Here is an 18225-nt window from a genome sequence, read left to right as displayed (position 1 = left end):
CGTAGCCATGCAGTATGCAAGGATATGTGCGTTTACGTATTTTGTGTGGTCCCGCGAACTTTTTTACCTTTCCGTATGCACACACTCTGTGCATGCACTTCTACTGTGTTAAAATTTAATTCATACCAAACGATACACGTTGGCTTGTTACCACGCTGTAGGTTAGTTGGTCGGTCGGTTTAGTTCTGTTACCGCTGGAAGATTTAGTTCCCCATGAAGTCGTGAACGGCCTTGGGGAAATACTTATATGCATAGGAAATGATAATGTCGATAAAGTTAATCTCGCCGACATCCATAAAAAACCGGTACACGGTGTTTTCGGCGTTAAACTCCCTTATGAAGGACTCACCCAACTTTATCAAATGCATGCACATGTAGGACTGGAAAAAGGGTTCCCCGAAAACATTCGAAATCGTACCTGAAATTTTATTCATTATAGTTATAATCATCTTTAGTAACTTCTTTTTATATCTGGAGTGAAAATACAACTGAATAGTTTGTATAGACGAAATAGTGAGGTAAGAAATAAAATTTCCAAATAATTTTTTCAAAGTGATATTCTTCGACAAGGCATTATTTAAATTCTTAATCATATTTTCTATGAAGCGAGCATTACCCGTATACCTCATATGGATCTCGGCAATGACGTAGGAAAGTATTTTCTCTATTTTGTCTTCATCGATCATGTTAAGTATATTTTTAAGTGATATGGATAAATTCTGGAAATTAAATAAGCATATATCGAACAAATTGTGCTTGATTGAATATGTATTGGTGATGGATGTCTTCAACTCATGATCCCTCACAATTAGGAAGAGCATATCCAAGCTCTGCACTACGTTAGTCTTTGCATAATGTGTTATATACCTCGAGATTAAATTTTTCTTGTAAAAGTAGAGACTATTTCGTAAAAAGAAATCGAAACCATGGGAGAAAGCGAAGGAAAACACTCCTCCTTTTAATTTCGAATACATATTATTCATTCTGCTTCCAAAGAGGCTCTCCAGGATGCTGCTGTCTGAGTCTTTATTATGTTCATGTTCGGTGAAATTGTATTCTATGGCTCTGGCAATTGCTAGGGTGTCTGGCAATTGGGTTTTGTGCTCCTCATCATGACACACTTGACCGTTGTAGTCACTACCATTCTCCACTTGACCGTTGTAGTCACTACCATTCTCCACTTGACCGTTGTAGTCACTACCATTCTCCACTTGACCGTAGTAGTCACTACCATTCTCCACTTCACCATAGTAGTCATCACCATACTCCACTTCACCGTAGTATTCGCCACCATGATCCACTTCATCATTGCAAGTTGCTCCTTTCAGGCAAACTCTGGGACTGCGAACCGAAGCGTAATTGTGAGTGTCTCCCCTTTTTGCGCAACCCAATTGGAAGGGCCTCTTCTCCACTTCCTCCCGATTACCCATGTAAATAATTTTCCTCCCCTTTTTGTCACAAAATGTATGTATCGCATTATTCCAAGGTAGCCTCTTCCCTGGCGTTCCACCCTTCTTTGGGTTTACAATTGTTACCTTTGGAGTAGCTTCCATAAAATTCCCCTTAAGTTTGCAAGGCGGTCCGCACACGCCTCTTTTTTCCTTGACTCCTGAAACCATGGGGTAATTGTTCATGCGCATATTGGGATTATTCCTTTTGTGTATAGTTAGACATTTTTTCTTACAGCATCTACAACAGCCACTTCGTTTGTCACTTTTTTTCATTAAATTGATCGGAGTGGTGTCTAGGTTATCCTCTTCAGTATGGAGTTCCATTTTCACAAGGGTGGGATTTGCCGTATGGAATTTTGTTTTATCCAGAGTTTTAGATCCATTGGTGCTTTGCAGAAAAGCGTAGCGGTGATACTTTCCTGGAAGAATATTCACCTTTTTAAAGTGCTTCATGTGAGGTCCCCTTTTGAGAGTGGGTTGCTCATTAATACTTATGATTTCCTTGATGGCTCTGTCGACTGTATACGATCTGGTGGAAGCCAAGAAGACAAATTCTAGGACAGACTTGATCAAGTTAATTACGGTAGATTTTTCATTAAGATGCTTAATAGTCTGGATATTGTAGTTAACATCTCTCTGGTTGATAATGTAAAGCAAATTATTTTTCTTGTTGTAGGAAAAAAAGTACTGTTTGGCATTTCTGATAAAATTTTTATAAAAAGACGAATGTTTACTTATGCTAAAATTGGAAGGGTAATTATTTAAAATGTAAATATAATTTTCAACCATGACTTCTACAAAGGCGGTAATTTCTTCCAAATCATTAGCAGTATATATTTGTTTTTTTTTATTATTTAAAATTATCATTAGTTCATCTATTTGTTCTGCACTAAATGTGAAGAGAACATGCTCAGACTTCTCTCTGTTGATGTATCGGTATTGTATAGCTCTGTTGTAAATAAATTTTGCAATTTCTTCATGATCCTTATTTAGACTACCTCTCTTTTCAGGATCCAAGTTGAAATTTTTGTATGTCTGGGTTCTGTAAATATATACAGACTTATTGTTATCAATGATTCTATTTATGCTGGACTCTAGGTTCACGTACTGTCTTCTCGTCCTTATAATATCCGAGAATGCATAATAAAAAGCGAAGAGCAACAAGTGGTGCACTTTATAAAAGTCAAAGTGGAACAGGGGGGATGTCTTAATAAAGTGGTGATAGAAATTTTTCTTCTTCAGCTCATCATTAAGAGCTTTCTTGAATGCATCTAAGTAGTTATCGCTTCTGAGGTAGCTATTCAGGTTCATCAATTTGATTCCTTTTATGAAGTAGTCCACAAGTTCGTGTTGCACGATTAGCCTCTTGACGCTGTCTATTTGTTCCTTCTCCATCCAGGTAAAGTCATTAATTTCGTACGTGTTGATCGATGAGGGGGTAGAAGATGCCTCGTTAGATGTAGAAGTGGGATCCCCAGTTGGGGACACGGATGGATACTCCAAAGAAAACCAAGGAGAACTCCATGCACTATCGACCATAGATGAAGTAGAGGTATTACTGCTCCCAGAATTGGCATCCTCCGTTTTGCTAAAAATAAAATTGTATAAAGTTCCAAGGGGGTTGGCAAGTTTGTCAGCAAATCCGGATTGACTTCTATCCATCTGATTTAAATTGGATGAAGTTCCATTATCCAAACTTGTTGACCCCCAAGAGGAGGATGGTGATCCGTTCCTTCCATTTTCCTGATCGTTTCCATTTTCATTGGCCTCAATAATTCTCCTCACTTCTTCTACATTAATATCTAGCAGTTTATAAATCAGGTCTGAATTTTCTGCCACTTCTAGAAGAGACTTTTGAATCTCTGGATAATAACCTAATAGAATGAGAACAAAAAAAGAGTACACTTTGGTGTTTTCCTCTCCTTCGTTTATATTTTCATTTGGGTTAGCTAACAGTCTATAACCGTAGGCTTCATCACTAAATGGCTTGTGGTTAAACATAAGAATATCCACGGATTCCAACGGGAAGGAAATGTTCCTAAGGAAAACATGCTCATTGTAAAGCAACTCGATTTCGAGATACAACGTACTGCTCTTGTCCAACATGTTCTTCAAGAATTTTGAGTAATTCTCCTTTTTATATAACAACTTGGTGTATTTGTTTCCGACAAAACTCAATTTCTGTTGAACACGCAAAGGTTTGAATGGCCTACTTTCGTACATCAGTTTGTATATCATTACTGTGTAGATATTTTTAAACAGAGCATACACGTTGTACGCGTTTCCGTTATTTATTCCATCCTTTTTTATTGCGTAATATTTGTCCATAAATTGTTGGAGCACATTGAGGGTTCTATTAAGGATGGTAACTTTACACTTGGCTTCTTTCTTCTTTTGGTATTCTTTCAATTCATCCCTATCAGCAAATCCAAAGCATCTAATTTCTGAGAAGTTTTTTCCTGTATAGTTATGATTCTTTTTGGAGGAAAAGGTATTATAGAGCATATCGATCCATTCCGTATTGGGTCTAAATTGTTCATCCCGTTCTTCCAACTCATTTTCAAACACATTGACGCAAAAGTTTCTGTGATATTCATCCAGTTCACTTAAATTTTTTTCATTAAAAATGGACTTTTCACATTCATAGGAAAACATGGCTATATTTTCGATTCTTTTTTTACCTATCGAGTCGTCTAACTCCTTTCCAAAGGAGAGAATGTTACTTCCGTAGAAACCGACTCTCCTTTCGCACTGCTCTATTTCATTTTCTACTTCCTTTGTGTTTGGGAGCTTGATAGATGTGTCCACCTTGGACGTATCCGTTATGTCAATTTTTTCCTTGTTCTTCAAATCGTATATCACGGGACATAGAAACTTAATATTTTTCAGCTTATCCAGATAGAAGCTAGATGAGTGTATGTTCGAATTATCATTGTAGTAATACTTGTAGAAGAACCTGTTAATGTTGGATATCTCCACGGTAAGGTCTTCCAGAAAGTTTTGCAATATGTTTTTCTTCTCAAGAGAAGTCCTTAAACTTTTGTAAAAATCCAACCCTATCAGGCACTCCAATTTTTTTTTAATTATGTAGTGCTTGTTGTCTATGTACACATATTTTTTTCGAAACAATTTATTTTGATGAAATTCAATATTTTTGTAGTCCCTGTAATTGTCCCTCAAATATTGGTTGCTGAGGCTACTCATCTTTTTCAGGTTGCTCAAATTATTGCTTTTGATTATGATGACGGATAGAAGGATAAGTCTGTACTTGAGTAAGGCACAATTCTTCTGCATCCTCGTTTTTATGAAGTAATTTTCTTCATCGGTCAGGGGATAAATCTTACTGAAATATGTAGCATAATCGGTGAAGAATTTTTCCTTCGTTTTGTCCCTCCTTTGTTCTACATCTGTTTTGGATATCAATTCTGATGTGAATTTTTTTACGGTTGTTTCTGCAGCTGTGTTCTCCTTTGACTGTTCCATCCCTCCTTCTGTCTCATCTTCATTTATTTCCATTCCTTCCCCTTCACTCCCTTCAACCTTTTTCCGTGGTTTAAACACCTTAAACACATTTCTTATGTCCAAATCTGTTTCACATAAAATTTCGCTATTATGGTTTTTTAGATTCAATGGGTTAATTGCCTTCACTGCTAAGATGGCTTCTACTCGCTCTTTCTTGTGTTCCTTGTACCAGGTGAATTTTATGTACTCCTGGAATGGCTGCTCTGAGTCCCGTCCATGAACACTTTTTTCCTTTACGTCTACTTCCCTATCCTCCCCCTCATCGGAGTCATCATCATCTTCATCATTTTCGTCGCTTCCGTCTCCTTTCAGATGCTTATCTGAAGTGAGACTTCCACTATGGTGATTCTCCTTACCTGACTGAGAACTTCCTGTAGGTTCCGCCACATTCTCCGCAGCGACCTTTGACCTGATATAAGAGACATTCTTAATTTCATGGTTAAACCTAAAAATGTGCTTCAAAATGAAGTTAAGCTTGGTGTACTTTTTCAGCCTCTGTGCAATCATATCCGTGACATTACTTTTCTTGATGAAATAATCTAACTTCTGCAAGGCCTGCACATTAGGAACGTTCTTGATATCTACCTCGTAGTAGGTCTTTAAGTTATAATCCCCTACCTCCAGAACCAACATGATATTTTCATTGCTTCCTTTCATGTTATCTATGGTGACGCTAAAAATGTTAGAGTTCCACCTGGTTGAATGGAAATATTCAAATTCCAGGAGCTGATTTATTATTTTTTTCTCCGTTAAATATTTCAGTGCATCTTTAATTTTCCCTATGTTGTCATTCGAATCGTCTATTTCCTCTTCCCCTTTTCTTTTACCCTTCACTTTATCCTTGATTTTGTTAATTCCGCTTCTAATATTTTTAAACGTGTCGTTGAATGTGTTGGTTAATGCACCAATTTTTTTTCTACTTGTGTTGATTTTGACCGACAACTGGTCATTCTTAAACGGCGTGGAATATTCATCCTTCATATCCTTTTTTTTACCTTGGGGACTTTTATCAGTGGTTTTTTTTCTTCCTTTCTTTTCACCTCCTCTGAATCCTTCTACATGTGGCGATTCGTCCGAATTGATCCCCCTTGTTTCAATGTCCTTACGCCCCTCATTTGATTCTCCAGCTTCCTCACTTGCGATAATGTTGAATGGATATTTGTACATTTCATTCGTGTTTATCTTGTCCTTCTCATTTGCCTCTTGGTTTTCCTCATTCATTCTGTTCCTACTGTCTGAATCAACATCAGAAAATACATCATTCAGGTAATTAGAAAGATCGTAGGTTCGATAAAACGGGACCATCTCAGCATGGTAGCATACAAACACGTTTTTGTCCCTACTTTTTCTGCTATTAACAATTAGGAAGCACAATTCGTTGTTCTCTCTAAAAATGTTGAAGTCCACAATTGCGTTTTTATATTTTTGGTTTTTCAGGCTTTGCTTATTATCATGTGCAATATTCAGCTTGAAATGCACTTCACATTTTTCTCCTTTCACTTTTGTCGACAAGATCAGGTCGTGTGTATACCCATAAGTGTATACACTCTTGTTACTTAGCTTCTTCATGGACACGCTTCGCAGCTTTTTCGTCCAATTCTGGCTATACAGTGAGCTGCATATTTTGGTTTTATTTTCTCCAAAGTTAGAATTACTATCGAAGGAATGAAGGAACATTTTCTCCAAACAGCTCAGGGTTCTGTACCTATTAGATTCGATAAGATAGTAATTTTTAACCGTGTTTTTGTTTTTCTTTTCGAAGAAAGACGCCTCGGATATATTTTGTGTATGATCAGTTCTCATGTTTGTGAATGATTCCTTTGATTTATTTTCCTCGTTCATTTTTTTTTTTTTCTTGTGTTGCTCCTTTTCCCCTGTAGCTGATCCAGGTACATCTGTCTTATTCTGCTCCCCCTTCTCCGATTTGGAACTTCGAGTCCATTTCTTGTTCGTGAAAATGTGGCTAAGCCTACCATTGGAGGGGTTTCCCTTGAGGGGGTTATCCCAAAGGGAGAAATTAACTACTTTTTTAGCATCCATCGTCGACGCGGATCCATCCGTAGTGGATGTGTTATCTCCGGGTAGATGATTTACCAAGGGGGGAGGAACGTTGCCAAACCTGCTTTGTGCCCCTTTGAGTAGTCTTTTATTATTCTTCTTCTTCAAATGTAAGGTCTTCTTCTGAAGAAAGGATGACCTTTTCACCTTGGAAGGAACAGCCTTCGAAGTAGTCGCTTTACTCAATCCTGAGTGAGAAGGTCCATTTGATTGATACAACTCTTGGTACTTATTATATAAGGCGTCTAGAAATTCCGCCTCTGAAATCTTCAAATTTTTTTCGCTTGAGAAATACTCCTTATGCTTATTAATTGTCGAAATTCTAAGGTCAACCATAAAATCTTCATCCTGTAGAACAGCTATAATATTTTGGTAGATGGGGATGATGCTCTCTTCATCTCTGAAGGAAATAAATTCCAGTAGACTTATCCTCTGCATCTCTATTTGTGTAATTTTTTCAATCAAGTCTGATGAGAAAGGTAAAAAGTTGTTTAAAATTTTTGTGGCGTAATATTTAATGTATGTCAAGAATTTAGTTTCAATACTATCGTAGAGGTGCTGAAAAAAATTAACATATGTGCCAAAGTTTAGGAGGAAGAATCTTTTAAAATTTATCAAAATTTCTTTAATTTTCTCTTCATTTTTTTTTATAAAATCTACTATAAATGGATATTCCAGAAGGAAGTTTAATATGGCCTTGAAGTAAAATTCCTCCACTAAGTTGTGCAGTAAGAAAAAGAGGTTTGAGAACATCCTGCGGTAGTCTATGCTTTCTATGATGTCTTGCACCACTCCATACTCAAGCACGAAATACATATTTGTCAGCAGCGCCGTGAAGGCGGTTGTTAATCCGTCTAGGGATATATTAAGTTTTATTAAGATAAGTTTTATTACATCCAAACTTCCTAGAAGAAGTCCCTCAGTCATAATTATCTTGAAGATATCATCTTTGGCGTTCCCCAATTTTAGTATGTTGTATATTACGTAGGAAAATACATTAACCAGGCGTACGTTTAGCTTTGAATTTACGAAAAATCGAAGAATCTTAAAAATGGGTGCAGTAGAATAATAATTAATATACTTTGTCGGAACCAAAGACCTTATCAAAATGTTACTAACCTTTACATGCTTAATGTCCCTCCTCCACATATCGTAATTAAATATAGATTCGATATATTCCTTAGTTATGAGGGAATCTCCAGATATATATACCCCCCTCTTCATTAGCTCATCAAAAAGGATGTTCGTAATTCTGTAGCTTTTGTACTTGTTAAATGTTTGCTCATCAATTGATTCCACAAGACGATGGAATATAACAATAGCATTGAACAAATTGTACACATCTTCCTTCTTTAACAGTGAAAGGTAGTTTAAATCCTTTCTATAATTTTTCAGCTTGGCATAGATATCCTCAAAAGGAATGTCGTTACCGTTAACGCAAATTTCAGTGTTGAAAAATTTCCACACGATGGATATAGCGTACTGCTCTCTGTTTACGAGCATTGCGTCCAAGTCCTTCTCCGTCATGCTGATAATCTTTACATCAAATAGGAGATCCTTATATTCGCTATATGTTACCTTGTTATTGCTAAGCAACTTTACGTCTTTCTCCTCGATGTACAGCTTATTTTCCTTAAGTTTCTTCTGCACAATTTCTTCGGTTACATATTTAGCCCCGTGTTTCCAAAAGGTGGATTCTTTCAAAAATTTAAAATAAACCAATTCGTTCTTCTTAAAATAGTCCACCTGAATTTTCGATGCAATTGAATACCAATCTTCGTAGTCTAATTCCTCATCGGATAGCTTCTGTAAAATTTTGCTGTAATTTGAAATTTTAATATTTTTTTCTTCCAACTCTTTGAAATATTTCTTCGTCAATTCAGTCGCTCCCAATTCGTTAAAGTCGTACTTTAGGCAACAATCATGAATTATCTGCACCTTATTGATCATTTCGTGTTCTACAATAATCTTCTCCGATTTATATACAATGTGGTTGATAATGTTGTCTAGGTTTATCTCTATATACTTCATTATGTTTGAAATTATCTTCACCTGTTCGCATATGATGAGGGATTCAAGAGTTTTCAAATTCTGCACATAGTTTCTTTTCCGCATATTTTCGATAAAATTGAAGGACATTTCTATCTGCTTATTCTGGGTGTCTATTTCTGTCTTTATGTTGCTGAGGAGGAAGTCTAACAACCGAAGGAATGAACTGGACTGATACCTCTCGTGAACATGGATTTTAAATATATTGGTGTAAAACCTTTTAATTTCTGTGCCGAAAATTTTGTAATTATCTTTCACAATGAAGTTTATAATATTGTTGATGGAGTGCTTGACGAGAGTGTTCGGCGAGTTGAAGATGTCCTCGAAGGTGAAGTCCACGTTGAGTTGCAGTTTCGAGTTGAGCACTGATATAAAATAATCCATCAGCTTCAAAAATTTCACAAAATTTTCGTAGTATATAAAGTATTTAAAGTTTAGGATGTCTTCCTTTATGGATACAAGCAAGCTATATATATGCATTTTTTTCTGCAAAAAAAGGTTTATCTTTTCTTCGATAATTTCAAAATAGGTTTTATAATAATTGTCCGAATTTATCGTACTTTTGATGGATTCATCCAGAATAAGCACACACCCTGACACTTTGGAGTATAAGGGTGAGAGCGATCGTTCATTATGTGTGGCATCATTTTCGTTCTTTATCAATGTGTTTGTTATGATGCTCAAAATGTTCATGTGTATGAAGTATGTCGGTAGGACAAGGAACATTTCCCCCTCTTGTACCAAAATTTGAATACTAAACTTCATGGCGCTATCATCCTGGTACTTATACAAACGAATGTCTTTGTCATTCATGTACAGGATGCTTATAGAGCTTCTAAAATGATTTGAAAGGATAGGTATGAGCCAAATCATATTTTGGTTAAAGGAATTTTCCCTAAGGTACTTTTTCACCGTCTCTTCTGCAGATTCGCCCTTTTCGACGAAGCAGGGATTATCATCTGAGCACTTGAACACGGTGTAAAAAAAATCATAAGCATTTTTTATTACATAGTTTATGTAATATTCATGAACGGTGAAGGATTCCGTACTATTGTTCAGTTTTTCTGTGCTCTCGTTACTCGATTGATCTTTTGTCGTGTCTAGCGGATCAATGTTTACACTTTCCTTTGATAGAATCATTTCCCCAAAGCGTTTCTTCTTCTCCTTAGTTAGATTTATATTTTGATCCTTGATAAAATTTTTGCTCTTGTAAAAAAAATTCATATAAACATTCATAATAATTTGAACGATCAAATTTATCACATCCGTCAGTTCGTTCACGTAGAATAAGTTGAACAACTTACTGAGTGTGATAACATTGCTGGAGGAAACTGAGGAGTGTAGGCCCAACTTCAATTCGTTAAACTTCTGTATATAGGAATAACCCAAACCAATGAGCGAAATGAAGTAGTAAGGCTTCATATTATCCGATGGGATGGAAAATTTGTACTGTTCTATTTCTGCCAATATTTGATCCTTGACTTTTTCGTCAATTTTAAACTCTTCGATTTTATTTCCAAAAGTGTTGTACTTTAATTTTTTTTTTTTTTTTTTTAAAAAATGGGGAATGAAATTCTCAAAATCAAATGGTATTATATCGTCTTTTTTCTTTTTAAAAAATTCTATAGCATTTTCCAGTTCATGTTTCTCTAGCATATTTTTCGATAATATGTTGTCTAGCTTTTTTATCATATACCTTAGTGCAGAAACGAACATACGTAGTTTGCTGTAGTTGTCTTCATCATTTGCACCCTTTCTCACCTCCGAAAGAGATAACTGAAACCATTCTAGGAGACCCTTATCGCATAGAAAGAGGTCCTTCAATAAGTTATCTAAATCGCTGTAGGGACCAAATCCGAAAAGAGAGAATACCTCCAGGTACAGCAGGTGCAGGTAGTTATTCTTTACTCTCTTGTTTCTGTGCTTGACTATGTCTAAGTCAATTATATTTCGAAGAATCACCTTCTTCCTGTTCCCGACATCCTTTCGCTCTATCAGGGTTAGAATCATCTGCTGTATGTTCGTGTAGTTCTTTTCCGTGTTGTGACCCCGAATGGCCGTGTGGATATCCTCCACCGACGTGTTCGGATTATCTGTGTATTCGCTCTCCAGCGCCTCCAGGTACTTCTTCAACTTCACCAACTCTTCGTAGTATATGTGGAGCGTCGCTGCGGTGCACAAGTGAGGAACGTAGTAAAATGTGTAATGGGTGTAAGTGCAGTAAACGTTGTAATCGGTGTAAGGGCCTTAAACGTTGTAATCGGTGTAAGTGCCTCAGCGATCCCTCGAAGGTAACCGAAACATGGGGAAAAATGGAAGGAACATGTGAAAGCGCGAACGCTACACGCCCCTTGACTTACATGTGTCCCGCAAGTGGTGCATTTCATGACTGAATAAGGTACTGCTGTGGTTGTACACTTTAAAAGTGTGCCCTTCTTTAAGTATAATTATTTTGTTGCCACCTTCCTTCCGCGCTGGATTAAATGAATACACGTCATACCCTCCCTTCATGTTGTCAGACATGTAAATAATTCTCTCTTTAAAATGTTGACTCAGGATCTCCGTAACGTGAAGTAAGGTATTCTTGGAGTAGTAAAAGATGCAAATTTTCTGCTTCATGTTCAGGACATTGTTAATTTGGAATATCAGTTTACTGGAAATGTCTGTATTTTTCACATTCATGAGTGAAAACATGGAATCGAACTTTTCCGCCTTATTGAAAATGTTATGTAGCTCGTATGCCAGTATATTTAGCATAGCATGTGTTAAAGTATTCAGGTGTGGGTAGCCACTATTATGCTTAGCACACATTTTTATGTCCTCTACGTTAAAGTTAAATTTCATTCTAATATTTGATAGGTATGATTTCATGTTCTGGAAACTGTGTTTGTAGAACCACTGGTCTTTTATGCAGAGGTACAAATTGGTGCTCCCTTTTCCTTCCTTCACTGGCTTCTTGATTCCGATTTTTATTTCATTGTATTTCAGCATGAAGTCCACAAGCTTGTGTATGCGGCTGCTTTCGAAGTAGTACCTCAGCCGCCTCTGCAGGTTTACTATGCATAGCTTCGTGTAGCTCTCCTCCGTTACTGTAGTAGGATAAAGAGGAAATCATGGTAAGGACAGTTATAAGCATAAATAGTGCTATGAACTCGTTACACGTAGACAGGTACTTCCCATAGAGGCGACCTTCTGACGTACCTCCACAACACCAAAAGGTGTGCACACAAATCATACAAAAAAAAAAAAAATTTAAACATAGCGCATTCGAAATGCCAAGTGTAGAAGACACATTCCTTCGTGCTTATCGGTGCAACTGTCGAACGTACATGTATTCCTAGAGTGATCGAAATTTGTTCGATCCTTTTTCCACATTCTCCGCCTTACCATCTCTCCCCCAAAGCTTGCTTCGCTGAACAAAGGACTTATTGACGGATCCCTTTTGAGAGAACTCGAAGATGTGGTCGAAAAGTTTCTCATTGTATTCCTTCGGAATGTCAAACGCGTGGTATAGCAAACTTATCTTCTTCACCCGTTCAATCAATTTAGACATGCTGTTATTTCCTTCGTCCTCGTCCTTCTCGTGCGCATACTTCAGGTGAGAACTGGTGTAGTCCGAGTAAGAGTACTCTATCAAGTCTAGGAAAAATATTTGCTCGAAATTCTTCACCTTACCGTAGGATATATCTATGGGAAAATTGTACGTAACTGGTCCTTCAAATAGAAAAAATGATTTTTTTTTTGTTAAATTCTTGATAAACTTGGACGACAACTTTTTACTCTCTTCATTAATAAACCTTTTATAATTTATGAATAAGTTTTTCATTTTTTTTAGCAAAGTCTCCTTAATAGTGTTTTTTATATCATCCCCTATGATGTCGTAGTAGTAGTTGTCGTAACTTTCAAAAATATTTTTCACCACTTGTATGATTTCCTCGATGTGAAGTTTGATCACCTTCTCCTTGTCTATTAGGTCTTCCAGTTCCCTCACAGTTTCTATTTTATTAAGTACTTTATGAAAAAAGGCTACTATATTTATTACATCCATTAGATCAAGGATAAGTATTTCTGCATGTACTTCTGGGATACCTTGCCCTATGGCATGACCTAGGTCCTCCACCTTCATGCGATAGAAAATTAGGGACATCGTGTCCAAAATTTCGATGAGTTCTGAGTTTCCTGAGAGAAATGGAGAAGGGAGATTAAAACACATGGTTCATATGAACAGGATGAAATAAGTGCTCCAGGTAGATACTTCCTACCGGAGTACATACACATTATGTGCAACAATCTGGAACATGCACCATTTTATGGAAATGGAGAGGACTCTGCCTTTATTACCCCTGTTCAGGTCGTTGAGGAGAGTAAGAGCATTGGCTATTTTCTCGCTGTAGAGTTTATATTTAAACATGATTTCCTCCAGGGCATACAACTGGGACTGTGTCTTGTAGGTGGACACAGATTTCTTCAGAATATGCATTTTGATAAGGTTGTACACGAATGAAAAGTTGTATCTTATTTCGTTTTCGGTGGATAATCGGGCCACGTCTTGCTTCATTCCGTCCAGGTAGAGGAGCAATGCCCCGAGGACTGCGATGAGGGGGAAAAGGTGGCAATGGAAATGATATTCATGTAGAGAGGCCATGTGGTAAAATATCGTTGTGCGATGGAAGAATGGAGAAATTTCAATAAATTATCTATCATCCCCCGGTGCACTTACGTATCTTTTCGTTATTATAAAAATCGCTGAATGCATTTTCATAGGACTGCTTGGAGGATATAAAGGTGACATTCTTAAAACTGGTACTGTTGTTGTAGAAGTTGTAGACGATGGAGTTCATTTTATTTGTGAAAGAGAAAAAAACTTCGTCCTTCCTTATACACTCCTTCACTAAGTTTATATCATATAATTGTCCACATATGATGGCGGTAATGAGGGCCGGCAAGTCGTTAATGTTGCTAGCGTTTTCGTTTCTATAAATGCTGAGGAAGGAGTACTTCTGCGTGTCTTTGTTGTCGTTTATATTGTAGTATATGCTTCCGTGGTCAATTGATTCTAGGAGGGAGGAGATGCTTTTCTTGGCTAGCGAGAGTTTCGTTTCGCCCTCCAAGTCGTATTCGGTCCAGTGGTTGGCGCTGAAGATGGATTTGTCTGCGTGTCGTGGAGGGAAAAGGCAGTAGTGAGGAAATGCGAACAGGGAACGAAGCAGAGAGTATAACACTTGTGAATAGGTGAAGAAGGGAATACACAAATAATGAAAAGTGGAAATAGAAAGTGGTACATCCATATCAGAATAAGATAAGCATACGATGGTACGCCGACCCGAAACTCACCAATGTTCTTAATCACGTAAAAATGGAGACCGAAGCCCGCGTCAATTTTGTTCTTGTTATCCAAGTTGCTGCTCAAAATTTTAACGCCGCAATTATTCTTGAAGACATAGAAGTAGCCGTTGTTGCCACGGGCAATGTACAGGGGGTCCACTTTTAAGGAAGACCCGTTGTGAACATGGAAAGCCTTATTCTGGTTAATGTAGTACACATTTCTCCTCAAGCGTATGAGTAATAAATAAACCATGAATACATCTGTGAAACCAAAATAGTTTAAGAGACTCAGGTGATTTTCATCTTTGTTCCTCACAACCAGAGAATGATACATGCTTGAAAGCAGGCGCAGTTCGGAAACTCCAAAAATGTCCAGAATTTTAAACAAGTAATTTGTATAATGGAACCATACGGTGGTAAAGACAGAATAAAACTTGCTCTCAATTTTGCTAAAGACATTTTGACTTGTGTTCAAATTGAAGAAGGATAAAATTTTTTCTTTATTTAGATAAATATTGCGCAAGTGGAAAAAGTGGTTATTTAAATCACTCATATTGACATTTAAAATATTTGTAAGATTATCTATCTCGTAGGAAGACATGATCCTGATGATAGCATTTTTCATTTGAATCGAATCGAAGAAGGTTGATTCGAATATATTTTTTAAATTTGCTTCATTAAGAAATAATACAATTTTATTAAAAACACTGTACTTTGTTCGTAGCAAGTCGTTTCTTAATTCCTTCACACTTTTTAATTTTTCTTTTTCCATAATTTTTTTCTTTCTACAGATGGATCTCAGGTACCATGCGCTGCTTGTTATTTCTTTATTGTTTCGTTCGTAATTTTCCTGTTCATTTGTGCTGTCATTATTTTTATCGCTCCGCAAGTTGGATATATTATGGGTGGAAAATTTTTCCGCGTCTTTCCAATTTAAGCCATTTTTTGAATCATATGGATCTTCCCCTTCTGTAAGGCTTTCTGTAGTATTGCTCATTGTGCGATTCTCAGATACGTTCAACATAGGATGAAAATTACTAGTTGCTTTATCTGCCAATTGTTCCTCCTTCACTTCATTGTGAAAACTATCCGTGGATGAACCCGCCGTTGTGTAGTCGATCTGCTCGGATGGTGTGGTTTCCCCAGAGAGGGAAGACCCGATACCTGAGACAGAAGAAGGAAAGCTGCTTCCAGCGCTTTTACTTTCTCCTGCATTATTTTCATCCTCATCTTGCATACTCCAGTCAGATAGGTACTCCCCATCTTGTTCGAGTCCCTCATTGGACACCGTCTTCCTTGCACTGTCTGTGGCCCACTCGACCATATTAGTAGTGGGAAAATCGGGCGATGAATTAAGAGATAGACTTGATGAACTTCTGCTCAAATCGGAAGCATCTACAGTGGAATCAGACATGTTTTCGCGAGAGCTACCTTGTGTGATACTCGACAAGGAGGATAAGTTGGGAAGGGATGTACCATGTGATTCTTCATACGGAGAAAACATTTTTTTCATGTCCGGATGGGATGCATTATAATTGGAAGAATGGAGAGAAGACATCATTTTAAAATTCATTTCGTCTGAAGATAAAGTCGGTATGGTAGTAGTCCCCTTTAAGTTGCTCACATCTGCATTGGCAGATCCACTAATGTTAGAGATTGAGTCGTATAGAACCTTCAACTTGGGGTTTTCATAAAATTGATTGTAGGATATATTTTCCATCGAACCGATATACAAGTTGTCTTCTTCCAATTCATGCTTATCCGAATTGGGGAAGTTGTAACCGAAATCGTTGTTGTATGTTCTATTTTTTCTTTCCTTCTTATTATCATCGCCAGAATCTATGTCTACTAACTCCTCGTCTTCCAACTCCACATCCTCACAGTATTCATCGAGGTAATTAATTATTTCTAGTGAAAATAGGAGACTTAGGTTGGTCAAATTACCTCTAATCATGTTAAGCAACAACAGGTAAATGTCATTCTCCGTGATATTTTTTCGTCCATTATATGCGGCTAGAATATCCCCCACTGATTTGTAGTATCTGCTGTTCGTCCTTTCTTTTTTCTTCGAAGTTTGGTGCACCTCCTCCTTAATGCATTTTTTAATTTCCTCATTCTCTTGGGACGTCACGGAAAAAATTTTCATACCTACATTCCATCATGAATGGTTTAAAAAAGGGGGGGAGAAAAAAAAAAAGTGATGCCAAGTAGGGAAAAAGGAAATGAAGAATGAAGAATGAAGAATGAAAAATGACACGGTCACTAGAGGACAAGCACACCACGTATACACAAATGAATTCTTTCGTGACATGCACGGGATGACCTACTTTCGTTCATGAGGGTGTACTTATTGTCAGAAGAATTGACCGACGCGCCGTCCGCATTAATAGAGGTGATTTCAAAATTTTGGAGGTGCTCCAAAATGGGAAAATCCTCATGCACCAAGAGGTAAGTAACATCGTCAAAAACTCTATGCGGTATGAGAGTACCGGAATAATATTTGGTAGAAACAAGCTGAATAGTTTTATCGGGGAGAGTATTTATGCGGATGGATATAAGAATACCATTTTCGTTTAAAATGGTAACCTTGGAGTTGTGTACCTTGGATATGATGAGAGTTATGAAGGTGTCAAAAAAATGGTGTATGTTTAAGAAGTAATTTGCCTGATCGTTGTGAATTATTTTCTCATTATTGTTGCATATAACATCGTCTAAATATTTGAAAATCACATTTTTGAAATCCTCCCCTAGTATTGACAATACGTGAGAATTATACGACCTAAAATATTGGTGCAAATTTTTTAGACACATCCAGTAGGTCCTCAAGAAGGAATCATTAATGACTTGTTCATTTCCACTAAAAAAGGATTTCAGAAAAACGTGAGGTTTGGAGGAATTTAAAATATCATCAAAACTTTTAAGCACCGACTTGTGATCTACCCTTACTTTGGACGTGTCAATTTGTATCAAACTCAGAATAATTTCGCTGGCCTCAGGATCATCAATTGAGTAGAGGTTAAGAAATTTTCTGAATTTATGAGCCATGTTGATTTTGTTGAAGTACAGTAAAGTATTTTCATCTTTCTCTGATTTTTCTTGCTGTAGAAATTCGTCATACAATTTATCCACCAAATTTTTTTTAAAATTTTCTTCTTTCACTTTCGCTTCGTCTGTGATCATATCACTCTTGGTCAGCAACAGATACTTCACCTCTTTTATTAAAAGTTCGTTTATCTGCATTAACGATTTGTCTATGTTAAGGTAGGTTTCTGTGTACAGCTTCTCAACAAAGCTGGAACAGCTGTTGGTAAACATCTCATATACATTTTCCTTGTACTTTCTGAATTCCCTCAACTTGGCTACCAAATTTGAGACACTATTCTTCGTGCTTATTTCTTGTATTATGTTTATGTTCGCGTTGGAGAGATACTTATGCAAATTTAAGAATCCTCCGTAGGAATACCTCTGAACTAACATGTTTCCATGGGGTTCTTCTCATGGGGAAATGGGTGAAGAGGAGAGGGAGAAGTTCATGTGTTTATACGTGGTGTAACGTGCAGTATGCAATGTGCGTAATGGAGCGCTACACAAGTGTTTCTGCGTGCGCGCCCCTCCCTCTCGCAGCCCCTTTTCAACCTTAGGTGCACGTAGATCGTTGTGTTCTCCATTCTGTTCTATACCTTTCGTGTCCTTGAAAAGCTGTATCCGGGAGAAGGACAAGTTGCAAAAAAGGGGAAAAAAAAAAAAAAAAAATTAGGACAGTTGTGTATTTATACTGTTATGTATATGACCACGGTGCAATATACTGATGCAATTCCAT

The 18225-nt window shown here is 37.1% G+C and overlaps 1 protein-coding gene across 1 annotated transcript; it reads right to left on the bottom strand.

Moving 5' to 3' along the window:
• Positions 1-203: 203 nt before the first annotated feature.
• PKNH_0910600 (conserved Plasmodium protein, unknown function) lies at positions 204-17882 on the bottom strand (the record flags this gene model as incomplete). The annotated part of the gene is made up of 7 exons (XM_002259093.2): positions 204-11248; positions 11441-12169; positions 12468-13259; positions 13422-13670; positions 13801-14232; positions 14415-16553; positions 16733-17882. 7 exons carry the CDS (start codon positions 17880-17882, stop codon positions 204-206), a joined length of 16536 nt encoding a protein of 5511 aa, XP_002259129.2.
• Between the last annotated feature and the right edge of the window lie 343 nt (positions 17883-18225).

Source organism: Plasmodium knowlesi (genome assembly GCF_000006355.2).
Source record: "Plasmodium knowlesi strain H genome assembly, chromosome: 9".
Lineage (NCBI taxonomy): Eukaryota > Apicomplexa > Aconoidasida > Haemosporida > Plasmodiidae > Plasmodium > Plasmodium knowlesi.
This window is presented reverse-complemented; position numbering and strand designations above follow the sequence as displayed.